Consider the following 14,244-nt stretch of genomic DNA (forward strand, 5'->3'; position numbering starts at 1 on the left):
AAGGCACAAGATAAGACTTAAAATCCCCGGAGTGCTAACCATGATATCTGAGATAGAATGATCATGATTAGGAAGACTGAAAGCTGGAATCATGTTATTATCACGTGCAAATACGGAATAAAAGTAGGCATTAAATGCATCAGATATTTGAACAGGGTCAGTCACAATTTCTTCATTAATAACAAATGAGGTGGAGGAAGTGTTTGAGGGTAGAACAGAGCGCCAAAATTTACGAGGGTTATCTCTTAGCAGCCCTTAGAGATCAACGCGGAAATAGAAATCTTTAGCAGAGTGCATTTTAATTCGAAGTTCATTTTTTGCAGCTTGAAATCGAGCAACAACATCAGGGTTATTGTTACGTGCCATGCGTCTCAGCCGGGCTACACGACGTGACATCTGTAAAACATCGCGATTAATCCAAGGAAGAGTAGGATTTCTTTTCTTTGTTTTGACGGGAACAAACTGTTTAATGCACAGTCTAACAATTTTTTCGAAATATTCAACAAGGTCATTAACGTCGCCGTCACGGCTGAGCGCGCAGAAGGCGTCGAAGCACTCGGCTAGTTTGTCGATTACGGAGTTGTCGTCTGCGTGATGGAAATCCGGAAATGACGTGAAGGAGTACTGTGGGTTACTAGAGAAGCGGGACAGGGTAAGGAGAACTGCTTCATGGTCAGAAATACCATCGATAACCGTACACTGAAACCCGGTGTCTATTAGGTTGGGGCTTAGAAAGATTAAGTCTAGCAATGAATTCAGCCTGGTGGGAAGCGTAACTATTTGAGTGAGTCCAAGAGAGAGTGAGAGATCCATCAACTCTTTTGCTAAAGAAGCGTCACGGCCAGAATAACACATCGATGGCCAGTGAATACCAGGCACGTTGAAATCACCCATGAAGATGATGTTTGATACTGAAAGGCTATGTATGAACTGACCAACAGAGTGCAAAACATCAGCAGAGGTTCCGGGGGGTCGGTAAAAAACGCCAATAATAACAGTCTGTTTTTCTAAATAAAGCTTGCACCAAATTGACTCGGTGTTGCATGGAGCAGGAAGTATAGAAAATCTAAGATAAGAACGCAGAAGTAAAGCAACACCACCTCCTTTGCCCTCATGCCTGTCAGCACGGATAGCAAGGTAACCAGGTGGGGTAAATTCAGAGTCATATATGTCAGGGTGAAGCCAGGTTTCAGTGATGCCAATAATGTGAGGGTCATGGGAGGACACAAGCGCGAGAAGATCAGGGAGTTTGTTAGAGATGCTTCTAGCATTAAGATTTAAGACAACGAGACTTGGTGGCGAGCTAGGTGAACGTCAACGGGGTAACGGAGGAAGCTCACTAGATTCGGTAGCTTCATGACAGGGTAACGAATGAAGCTCAGAAGATTCGGTCGCATCGTGATAGGGGTCCCGTTTCAAGCTACTCGAAGCTTCATCCCATGTGTACCTGACACCATCAATGAAAGCGTGATTGTACCGAAGCTTCACTTTTGAACCACCGTCACGAAGCGAGGAAGATGCATTCCATATTTTCTTACGAAGGGCACGGACGCTCGCAGAGAAATCCTCAGTGATGTAAAAATCTTCCCCTTTGAGTTTCGATACGTTTTTCATGACAACAATCTTCTCACTGAAGTCGAGGATCCTTAGAATGACAGGTCGCGTACGTCCATCACTGGGTCTGCCGATGCGATGACAACGCTCAATGCGCGGACATTCTATGCGAAGATTTTCAGTAAATATTTTGCGGATTTTGGACAATAAACTGGCGCCATCTTCATCAGGACTCTCATGTAGACCGTGCACAACAAGATTGTTCCGCCTTGACCGGTTTTCTAAGTCTTCATTCTTTACAACCAAGTTGGATATTGTTTTTTTTTAATGAGGTAATGTCCGAACGGAGGTTAGCGCTCAATGACTCAGAGGCTGAAGGAGTTGCAGATGATTCCAGTGATGAAACACGAGCTTCGAGGACATCAAGATGAGCGGAAAAAGTTTTCTTAATATCTGTAATGTCACTAGCGATTCGTTCTTGACCAGCAATCAGTTGCGAGAGCTGAGAAAGGACGTCTGCGACCCCCGGAGTGGAGGACAAGTCAGTATTGGAACGCGTTGCCCGCTTCCCACTAAGATGTTTAGACGAGTTAGCTGAGACTGATCGTTTAGGGGGGCCTGGGTTTTGTTCAACGTCCCCGCTTTGTAGAAGGCGAGAGAAGCAAAATACAGCATTTGAACAGAAGGTAACAAAACTGTGTGGGCAGGAAAACAGCAGCAAACAACGATCATCAGATCGAACGCAGTGAGCGTTCTTTAGGTAACATACCTGCACGAAGAACATGCAACGATTAGGCATCTTGTAAAGGCTACTGCCGTCCTGCCCACTGAAGCGGTACGCCGGTGCGGTCCGATTTATAGTCCGAGGAAGAGCTGACGTAGACCAAGGGCCGATGGAGATTGGACGGTGTAGACATGCACGTGGGAAGCCGTCAGGTGCCCAGGGGAGCACACCAGGTATATTACCAACAAGGGTGACATGGCAGTCCGTAGCGAAGCTGATGGTCCCATCCACGTGCCGCAAGCTTGATGGTTGCGCAGGCGCTCTTGAGTCGAAGTCGCAAAAAAGCGAAACAGCAACAGCCGCGAGGATCTGCACGAAGAACATGCAACGATTAGGCATCTTGTAAAGGCTGCTGCCGTCCTGCCCACTCTGTCGTATTGCGCTAAAAATTGCGTGTTGTGGTGGAAGTGATGCCTTTCTTGTTTGATTTTCTATTTCAACGCTATACTAAGATTACGAGCAAGCTTGCTGCGCGTACTCGTAGAAAGAATAAAGATCAATTCGAAAAAAGGCTATGGAGCTTAAATTACGGTACCCTCTGCATGTGATGCGTGCACGAGCGGTTATTCTAATCGAGCTTAAGCCGCTATACAGTAGTAACAAAAATGCAATTTCTCTCTATTTTATTTTACAGATTGCACGCCGCCGTATGCTGAAAGATCGCACATCCCAGACTATGCTTTAAGCAACTTTTTAAATGTCTCTTTAAACTCATTGTTTGGCGCAGACGTTAAATTTGAAAAAAAAAAAAAAAATGACGAGCTAAATGCAAATATGGATCATCTTTTTTTTTTTTTTTTTTGTTAAAGTTCTTTCAGTCAAAGTCAAATCCTTCAAAGGAGATAAGGCACCTTTATGTGCAGCGCTATTATACACCTTAGTGCGAAAATACAATAGTAGTCACCTTTTGTTTAGTTCCTTTGCTTTCATAGCTCATCAGCTTGGAATCCAAAAGCAGCGTAGCTTTTAAGCCTTGTCTGGAAGACCAAAGGGTAATCCCCGTATCTTATATAACTTCTTTAACGCTGTTGTTTCCGCTTAAGCTTACCCATTTAATTTTTCGAGATTTGGCTCACGGAAAAACTTAATTAGCAGTCTAAAAGACCAGAACAAACGAAGACAACTTGCTAAAGATTACACACTGAATGGAATACTTCTTTCCGGGAAGCAAATGACAGGTCTGTTGCAAGCTCAACTTCTAATTAAATTAGCAATTCCTTTTCCTTGTGCCCATCTTTAACGTCCAACATCTCATTAGGCTCGCGTCTTTTTGTACTAGTCTTTTTTTTTTCTCTAGGAGGTGGAAGCTTTTCCTTCTAAGGTAGTTACCGATATTTGCAAATATTTGTGCATTTGCCTTTATTCGAAAGTAATGCATCAAACGGAGATTCATTACTTGCGAGACGCATTACTTGCGAACAAAGGCAAACATTTTTGTTTACAGTATATCAGGGAAGCAAGTGCACGATTGATATATGGGAAACCATTATGCCAGTTCAATAAATCCTTAGATGCTGTCGTTTTCTATCTGGTTTAGAAACATCCTCGGGTAACGGTCAGCATCCACCTAATTTGAATCTTTTCTCAGATCGTGCGTTTTCGGAATGTCAGTACACTGTTGAGACGCGATGACATCACATAATTTTAAACCGATCTGGAAAAGTTCAGCCTCTTAAGCAAATCAAGACAATGGAGTGAGTGAGTGAGTGAGTGAGTGAGTGAGTGAGTGAGTGAGTGAGTGAGTGAGTGAGTGAGTGAGTGAGTGAGTGAGTGAGTGAGTGAGTGAGTGAGTGAGTGAGTGAGTGAGTGAGTGAGTGAGTGAGTGAGTGAGTGAGTGAGTGAGTGAGTGAGTGAGTGAGTGAGTGAGTGAGTGAGTGAGTGAGTGAGTGAGTGAGTGAGTGAGTGAGTGAGTGAGTGAGTGAGTGAGTGAGTGAGTGAGTGAGTGAGTGAGTGAGTGAGTGAGTGAGTGAGTGAGTGAGTGAGTGAGTGAGTGAGTGAGTGAGTGAGTGAGTGAGCGAGCGAGCGAGCGAGCGACACTATAGCGACATTTCTAAGATTCCAAGGGCAGGTCAGCTGTTTTCTATACCCCCCCAACCCCCCTAGTCAACCGTTGAGTGCAGCCGATCTCTCTCTCTCTCCAGAACAAACGCAGGTTTGGCCGACTTTGGCTTTATGTTGTTGCAGAGAAACTAGCCGATCAGTCTGCGAACTTTGTCTAATCGCAAAGATTGCTAATAGCTGTGAACCGTTCTTTTCGACCCAACGCAGGCTGACAATTAAGGCCAGGTGTCCCATGCAACTTCAGAGCTTTCCGATGGACCGCCAGTCGTGCCCATTGACATTTGGCAGCTGTAAGTGTAACTACAATACTTCCACATTAATGCTTGAAGAAGCTAGATTGACCCAGCCTAACTGTCTCATTCTAAAAACATAAGAATCCTGAAATTACATAATAGTCTTAGTGCCGTCCTTATGAAAATAATACTATCATGTAATAAGACGACCGTTTTATTAACCAAACTCACATTGGACAGCAAACCGTGTTTTAATCGATTGGTTAAACTTAAACCAAATATATTAATGTTTCAGATCTTCGATGCTCTATTTCTCCGCTTTGTATACCTGTCCTGGGATCTAATAAGGCTTCATAATTAGAAAACAAACATTCCAGAGTAAATGTTTGTAGCATTTATAGTTTCGATTGACACAGCAATTCTTCAAGCCAGCCAAACAACTTTATCTATATTGTGCGCAGTAGGTTCAGCACATATATTTGGGGAATGTCAGCCGCATTTCTGCTTAAAAAGATTTACGATGAAAAGTTACTTTTCAACAAGAGGCTCTCATAACGCCTGGCTCGGTTGTTTTCAAGGCAGCCCTGTGGTGATACCGTAGCCTTCTTTTTTTTTTTTGTCAGTGTTTTCACATGCGTACGCTGATTCACTTTTTTGAAAAGAAGCATTAATAGCATCTAAGTGGTCCACACCGCTTAAAAAGATTCTGATCGACTACTATCTTTTCTGTCCATATATTCTGCATCTTCCGACTGGTGCCTGTTTGACTCCTTTCCAGCAGTGAGTGAATGATAAGATAATGGCATTAAAGAAGGTCTTAGCAAATTCAACTCATGAAAAGTCGATCCGTTTTGCTCTCATAGCGAAAAATAATGTAGCACAGTTTTGAAACAAATTGTCTTCAGCTGCGTTTTACATGATTCTGAATAGGCAATTATACCTCAAAGTGTTGAAGTGGTAAGCGTTTACATGCGATGTGGTTTCAGCGGAACAGACAATTGTAAGATATCCTCAAATTGCACATTTACAAAGTGATGGTTCACTGGATATTTCAGATGGTTATACATCTGACCAGCTGGAATACAAATGGGATTCAAGCCTCCCCGTGGACCTGATACCAGGGCTGGCATTGTCCCAGTTCGACCTCATCAATTACCCTTACCGGAACTCAACGTACGTTTTTAATAACGGTAAGTGTGGCGTCACGAGGTGTCGGGAAAGCCCGTACACGCCAGCTTCTAGCGTTATCGAGGCGGGTGCTGGGCTCGTATCATTTATCGACGCTGCGTTGCGCTCTCAAGCGCCATCCTCGCCAAGGCGTATGCACACTATAGTCTCATATGAGGCTCGAATAATCTATGTTTTTATGTTTATTTCCCTTCGCTTCTTTCTGGAGTGACGCTAGATGAATCACTGTTGCCTAACGCGTGGTTCCAAAGATCGTAAATCTGGTAGAAGATAAATTGAGCCTCTCCCCTCCGTTTTTTTTTCTTTTTTTCTCTGGTGAGGAAAATGGAAAGGCTCCGCATGCAGTCACCAGTATCTTGCATGGCTTTCGAGTCAGCGTTAGGCAAGACTTATTTATTATGACTAGACGCCGCTGACTCTTTCATACTGTGTAGTTTCGCATATGAAAGGAGGCCAGGTGCCCACTTGGGCTGAATCTTGAGAAGATGTAAGCTCAAGTGCAATCACTCATTCAGGCTTTTTATTATTATTATTATTACTTTTGTCGAGTTTTCAAAGCTCCTGGCAAATTCGTCTTTATTCCATACTTCCAAGCCAGGTATAGTCAAATAATCGTCACTTGAACTTCTTTCAAATTATTTTAGAAGGACAGATGATAACTATCATTTACCGGCCTTATTTTCACTATATAGTAACGCTGCTGAGAATTTTTTAAAATGTGGAGCATTTTACATGCATCGCGGCATAACAACAAGGTAAATGTTTATTTCGGAAACACACAGACACACACCAACACGCACATACAAGCTTGCACAAACACAGCACGCACGAGCGCTTATGTGGATCTGGACGTATGCGTGTGCGTGTCTGGTTTAAGTAAATGAATGTTTATTTCGCTTCTGTCTCACAAAAGCGTCGCTGACGAGAAAAATAGTTAGCAAGGACCACTTGAAAGGCTTCGCCGCCCGCAAAAGTCACCGATGAAGGCAGCGCCAGATTCATATGCTTTACCAAAAGGAGATGTTACTGTAATACAGGAGATAAAGATATACCATAACGAGAGAAGAGAAAAAATGTAGATGTTGTGTTTCGTTGTCTTCGGTTTAATGGTGCGTAAGTAACTAACGCTATCATGCGCCAAACATAAGGTAAAATAAACATTTAGATGTACAACTATCCTTGAACCAAGTTTCACGACCGTTCGCAACCGGCCGCCGCTGGTAGCTGTCGCTCACTCTTGGCTCGCTTCCGTAGTCGCTAGTTTCTCGTCAACCGGCTAGTCTGGCTTCTCGTTGTTCGATGGTCTCGGCAGACTGCCTGGCACGGCTGCGGTCTCTGCCTTTAGCGAGATGGCGTACGTCTATGGCGTATCTACCTACGTTAAACGAAGGAGCGGAGCAGATGGAACTTCTTGAAGACTACGATGCTTACTGCATAATGCGAGAGTGTTCTACAGTTGAAACTACATGAAGACGAAGATGTTCACTGCACTGCTCGAGAGTGTGTTGCAGTTTTAAACGAGGCGTGATCGGCAGCAACGATAGCATAAAGCTCTTATGCCTACCCACGACGATGAAGACGATGACGTCGACTGCGAAGCGCGGGAAGTCGTGGTCAAATTATCGTGTACTAGACTATTCTGCTATATGCTCAGTCACCAACCTGCCCAGCAGCACACTTTTATGTAGACTATTCTAGTTCCCTCTAGCCAAATGTTTTGATCCAGATGACCTTTAGGTTCGGCGCGGGAGCAGTAGCGATTACGCTATAATCAGAAAGGTCGGCAAATACATTTCAGTATGTACAACCTAATCAGTGACCATTTGTCGTTGTTGTCTGCGTTTGCACAAGAACGCTTTACAAAATCAAAAACACGAGCAACTCATAATTCCCGATGTTGTTATGATGAGCGCCAAGAATGAGTTGCAGTCTTTTCTGATTTCGTGAAAAAGCCTCTCATTATGAGCATAGAAATGAAGTGACAAAAAAATTAGGAGGGACCTTAGGCTTCCCCTTATGAGTAGGCGCGATGCAGTGCGTTCGTTTTCTTTATCTACAGTTTTGGCTACGACGCGCTAAGAAGCAATGACCGGCACTCTTTAGTTTTGTTATTTGTATTTTTATTTTTTATTCTTTTATATTTATGTATTTTAATTTCACATGTCATTGTTATTATATTTATTGTTAATTATTCAACCAATTTGATTTTTGCGTAAAGCGCTAATAACCCATCACACTTCCCATCCATTACTTAGCATTTATAGATCAACTACAGGCCAGCCTCCATTTTTTCTGCCACGTTACGAACACTTCCGGCAAGTGACAACACCCGAGGCGAAACAGAGCACTGCGACGATTTTTCGATCGAACGAGCAATATGAGCTTGGCTTAATAAATAGACATCACAGAAAATGTAACGCGCTATACAGATAGCTAGAAACAAGACTACTCAAGCTGTAAAAAAAAAAAATCCAGGAAAATAATATAAACAGCTAGTAGTGAATAGTGTGGTGGGAAACACCTGTTTGCACTTCGATGCACTACTTTAATTGTCTGAGAGCTCCGGTAAAAGATATTGTTAGCCACCATTTATAATTCTGTGCTAAGCACACAAGCACAGGAAAATAATATAAACAACTGGTAGTGAATATTGTGATGGGAAACACCTTCTTGGCAGTGCGATGCACGTTTTCATTATCTGAAAGCTCTGTTAAGAAATATTGTTAGCCACCATTAATTATTGTGTGCTAAGCACACAAGCATCGCAACACTATTTGTTTCCTGCACTGACAACTGATGCCTTCAAAGCCGCGGCTACTTTGCGCAGGTTTACTATCTCTGCCAGTGTATTCGCGTGGTGCATGACCTGGTTTTTATTGCTATCTCACAATCACAGATCCAATATGTTAATGATTATTTCTAATTTATTATATTAAGCGATAGCTTATACAACTTGTAAGGCCGAAAACTGCCAGCTTCATAGCAGTAGTAGTCGGCATGGCATGTCGGAAATAATCTGGGGCAGTAAAAAAATATTGAATCGTGGTGTTTTAAGATTTCACTGATTGATGACTGATTGGTGTGTAATAGACAATGACGCGTTAATGAAATCATCGTAACTAATTGAATATATGATGAATTAAAGATATGAAAAAAGGAAAAAAAGAGGGTTCAAAGATGTTAATAAGCCCAGAATGAAAAGCCAATGCTTTATTATCCTAATTAAAAATTTAGTTTGTAATAAATTTATTAATTAACTGTAAGTAATTAAAATAATGAAAACATAAATAAAAGGTGTCACAGATGATAAATGCTCAGAATAAAAAGAAAATGTTTGACGATGCTAAATAGGAAAATTTAGACTTTGTAAATGATGAATAAACGGTATTAATTTTAAAACCAAAAAAATTGTACAAAATTGTACATTTTAAATGGAGAATAAAGAAGGTTTACACGTGGAGGGGGAGTTGCGGTCCTGGTGAATCAAAACACAGAGGCACACACGCTGCAGCAAATAGCTAACCATGAAAGTGTAACTTTAAAACTGTCGTACGGGGGTAGATCGTTTGTGCTTTTTGCTGCATACAGACCACCTGATTCACCACCTCAATATTTATGTGATCTGGCCGATCACATGTCTAAATTTCGCCGTGATAAATTGTACCTTGTCGGTGATTTTAATATCCCAAATATTGACTGGAATAGTCCCTTCCCTAGTACAAACAATGACATAAATGCTTCATACATGTGTGATATTATGTTGATTCATAATTTGCAACAGGGAATTAAGCACCCAATGCGCATACACGGTGAAGCTGCATCTATTCTTGACCTCGTCTTTCTCAGCCAAGACACAGAACGTTTTACTGTTTCAGTTGAAACTGGGTTATCAGATCACTGCATGGTGGTTTTTACTTGTCCCATTCAATAAAATGTCGATAGTGAACCGGCTAAAATTATTTCCGTGAAAAACTTCTCCAGAGCTAATAATGAAAGTGTGTTAGATTACTTCAGCTTACGCCTTGACATGTTTCGAGGAACTAATGTTGATGAACTTTGGAATAAATTTAAAGAAATCTGTACGTACTGCATTGATAACTACATTCCTAATAGAACAAAGAAAACGTCTAAAAAAGCTCCTTGGATCACGCGAGAAATAATGCATTTGAAAAGAAAAATCAAACGACTGAAGCGTGGGGGTGCCTGTCTAAACATAGTTAAAATACATCAGGCTAACTTCACAAGCGCTTTTGCGGCAGGCTAAACAAAATTACTTTCAGTATAGCCTGCCAAATTTCCTTCGTGACTCACCACATAAGTTCTGGAAAAGAAAAAAACAATTACGCGCATTTCATGTCAAGGTGTGCAGCTTGCTGATAAATCGCAAATGTCTGAGGCATTCAATAAGTATTTTCAGAGTGTGTTTTCCCATCATGATTTATTTGTTCAACCCAGTACCACGTCTCCCAACTCGACCCCTGACATTGTTTCTTCATCTGGCGTATTCTCCATGCTACTCAACATCAAAACTAAAGCGTCCGCTGGACCTGACGGGATACCAAATATTTTTTTGCCGTTATGCAGAAGCCATCACAGAGTTCCTGGTTGTTATTTTCCGCAAATCATTTGAAACAGGAAACATTCCTTCCGACTGGAGGAAAGCGCGGATTGTTCCCGTGCTGAAAAAGGATGATCCTGCCTTGATTGCTAATTATCGTCCCATATCAATAACTTCCACATGTTGCAAACTTGCTGAACATATCATAGCTAACTACATAACTACATTTCTAAACGATAACAAGGAGCTTACCCCCCATCAGCACGGGTTTCGAAAAGGCTTTTCCACTGTCACTCAGCTAACTTCTGTCATTCATGCTTTTGCAAGTGTACTAAATAGCGCTGGTCAAATGGATGTTATTTTTTTAGACTTCAGCAAAGCATTTGATGTTATTTCTCATGCCAAACTAATTTACAAACTTGAATTTATTGGTCTTCCTAATTTCATAATTCGTTGTATTTCCTCATACCTCTCTCACCGCACACAATTTGTTTGTATTGATGATTGCTATTCAAACCACCTGCCGGTCACTTCAGGTGTCCCACAGGGAAGCGTCCTCGGACCTCTCCTCTTTTTGATATATATCAATGACATTACTAACGTTATAACTACCCCTGTTCAAATTCGATTATTTGCAGATGACTGCGTTTTATTTCACCAAATTACTTGCCAAGATGATCAAGTTTTACTAAACTCCAATCTTCAGAGAACATACATACATGGTGTAATAAATGGGACGTGAAGCTAAATTTAGAGAAAACAGTATACATGAAGATAACTAACAAAAAGGCTTCCTTCTCATTTCCTTACAATATTTCATCTCACCTTCTGACCGAAGTCAGCGAGTACAAGTATCTAGGAGTTACAATAACGAAAAACCTTAGCTGGAATAAACATGTATCAAACGTATGCTCCTCAGCCTTTCGTAAACTCTGCTTTCTTAGACATAAACTAAAACTTGCCCCACCTGAACTTAAAAAAATTAACCTACTTTTCAATAATAAGGCCATCACTAGAATATGCGTGCACCGTTTGGGATCCCTACACTAAACGTAACATCGAGGCCCTTGAAATGATTCAACGCAAAGCCCTCCGTTTTATTTTTTCAAAGTATCGTGTAACTGACTCACCAACGACCCTCATGAGAACTCACGGTATTGAAACATTACAGCAGCGCCGGAAAATTCAAAGACTGAAACTACTTTTCTCACTAAAAAACCATAAACTGTCTATGAATGCGGACCCCTTCCTTAAACCTAACACTACGCGCCAAACACGAAATCATCATGCACAATCATTAACTCCTTACAGTGCTAGGATTAACGCCTTTAAATGCTCATTTTTTCCACGCACCATTGAGGAGTGGAACAGGTGTCCGCCAGATCTTTTAACCAGAGCTGATTCTTTTGACTCAATGTTTTCTTCACAGCATTTAATTTGAGAGCCATTTATTTCTACGTTTACTTTTTGTATTTTGCATCTGAGCCTTGTATTTATTGTTGTATTTTGTGTTACAACTTATATTTAACATTTTTCAATTTTGCTAATCCTGTTCTTTTTGCATATATTATGTATTCGCCCCTCCTGCTTGGGCCTACTGCAGGCCTGCAGTATGTTCTAAATAAATAAATAAATAACAGAAATAAAAGTAAACAAATTACAAACTTAAAAGTGAAAAACATTCTCACACCCATAACGACGGAGCTTAAGTCTCCCCCTATTTTTTAACGACGAAGTTTAGCTGCCATAAATGTGTTTCCTCCTCTTTTACGTTAACAAAGCACATAGATTTTCTCATGCGTCATAGCTTGTTTTGGCGTCTCTAAAAGAAATGCGTCATTTGGAATTTTCGAGTGCTTTTATCCAATCCATATTTACAGTACAATGCATATTTAAAGAAATCCTTTCTTATGCTCGTTTTTCTTTTCTTTTTTTACTTAGAACGATTTCATTTGGTGTGATATTTGCAGTGCGTACACGCGTTCTCGTTTTTTAGATGTTTCGTTTTCTTTTTGTTATGTAACATTTTAGGTCTTCCGTATTGTGAAATAATTTTGGTAATATTTGTGATCGAAAGATAACAACCTTTTTTTTTTTTCATTTCCCTTTACTACGCAATGCTTTTAATTACTTGAGAAAGAAAAACTTTACATCACCATAATAATTAGATTTATTTAAGTTAATTAACGGAAGCAAAAGGCTCTGCAAGTATCGTTGGAGCAAGACACTGTTGTGCTGAGTGGTTTGCTGACTGATTGCTTTCGATATAGACAGAGTTCAATAGCAGTATTTGTTGAGTATTTTGTTCTATTGCTACCGCTTTCAAGTTAAGATGTGCGAACTGCTATGCGTTTGAGTTTCCTTATCATTTGTTTATCTAATGGTCAAATCGCCATTTTGATTCCGTGTGAGAAATTATCTTCTCAAAACATCCGTTTGTCAACACCCAGGCTATTTCTCGGTTCTACACGTCAACTTCAACCTGCAGCGGCACATGGGGTACTTCCTAATTCAAGTCTACGTACCCTGCATCCTAATCGTCGTGCTTTCATGGGTCTCCTTCTGGATTAACAGAGAAGCCACCGCGGACAGAGTCGGACTCGGTGAGTAGACCGGTCACTGATCTAGCCATCGGCATTCCCTAAGTGCCCAATTAGTTTAATCTTAGAGTTTTGCAGTCGCGTCGTCCTATCTCCCTTGACCTTCTGGATGGTTTATTCAAATCCACCGATGACCCATATTCCAGGCTACAGATCGTCTTATGCTTAATACGTCTCTATTGTTACTCTAAGCCACTTCCGGGTTTGAGAAGAGATAATCAGTATAATGCATCAATATGGCGCTAATATTTGATGGTGGTGTATTTAATTACAAAGTAAGCAGTGTGTGTAAATGAGTACTTTTAATTCAGAGGTTTTAGACAGTATAATCTGTCATTTAAAGCAAAGTTGTCGCATAGCAGTGGTTGAAACCAAACATGAAGAGCATGATACATTATTTACCACTTGTATTACCGGTTTTCTGTGTTTACATTTAAAAGTGAGGCACTTGTAGTGCACGATGTCATTACTGTCCATTTACCCCTTATACCGTATTTTCACCTCACTCCCTCTTAGTTAACCTCGTCACTTGTACACAACCTCCGAGTTGTCGTACTCAGCAGAAAGTAGACTCGATCCCAATGAAAAATGTTTTTTGCCAAACAGATTTTTGACTTCGTGTCTGTCTCTTCCTTCGTGACAGGCATCACCACCGTGCTGACGCTGTCCACTTTCGGTCTGGACACTCGCACAGACCTTCCCAAAGTGCCCTACCCGACATCTCTCGACTGGTTTGTAATCATGTGCTTCTCTTTCGTCATCTTCACCCTACTAGAATTCGCCGGGGTGCATTACTTCACCAAGGTGAGACGCACTGCTACATGCCGCGGCTCAAATACTGTTACGCGTGTAGAGAAATAATATCAAGAACCCTAACACCGGTTTGCATATCTGACTGTGAAAACCTTGGAAAGCAAGCTGACTTACGTTAGCTTCCGTGTTTGTGTATTTCTAAGCAGACGTTTGTGAAAACATAGTTCATTGTTATTTATGTATTTTTAATCTGAAACTCCCTAAAATGTTTGTGTTATGGAAATTCATTCCCTCATTACCTGCGTAAACGTCAAAATTATCTACCACGTCTGCCACCATAATGAGCTTTCTCGCCTAATAATCCATAGCTTGAATATTATGCAAAATGGCGAAAATTATAACTGGGCACGGTGCTTATTTTGAACCGCCTTATCAACTATCTCTGTCATTTTAGAAAAAAAAAACGTCTGTTTATTGTGCAACTAAACCTAGTTGCCATAAACCGGCTTTTAT

General features: G+C 41.0%; 1 protein-coding gene and 1 pseudogene across 1 annotated transcript in view; one reads left to right on the forward strand and one right to left on the reverse strand.

The window, feature by feature from the left end:
- LOC146191372 (gamma-aminobutyric acid receptor subunit alpha-2-like) overlaps positions 1–14,244 on the forward strand; it is a 46,001-nt gene that overhangs the window by 23,109 nt on the left and 8,648 nt on the right. Inside the window, exons 5-8 of the mRNA XM_084600311.1 lie at positions 4,607–4,689; positions 5,688–5,822; positions 12,829–12,981; positions 13,622–13,782. Of these exons, the coding sequence (XP_084456437.1) occupies positions 4,607–4,689; positions 5,688–5,822; positions 12,829–12,981; positions 13,622–13,782 (532 nt within the window). The remainder of the gene's footprint in view (positions 1–4,606; positions 4,690–5,687; positions 5,823–12,828; positions 12,982–13,621; positions 13,783–14,244) is intronic.
- LOC146191373 (uncharacterized) lies at positions 713–2,677 on the reverse strand (annotated as a pseudogene).

Source organism: Amblyomma maculatum, chromosome 4 (genome assembly GCF_055883805.1).
Source record: "Amblyomma maculatum isolate TAMU_Amacu chromosome 4, ASM5588380v1, whole genome shotgun sequence".
Classification (NCBI taxonomy): Eukaryota; Metazoa; Arthropoda; class Arachnida; order Ixodida; family Ixodidae; genus Amblyomma; species Amblyomma maculatum.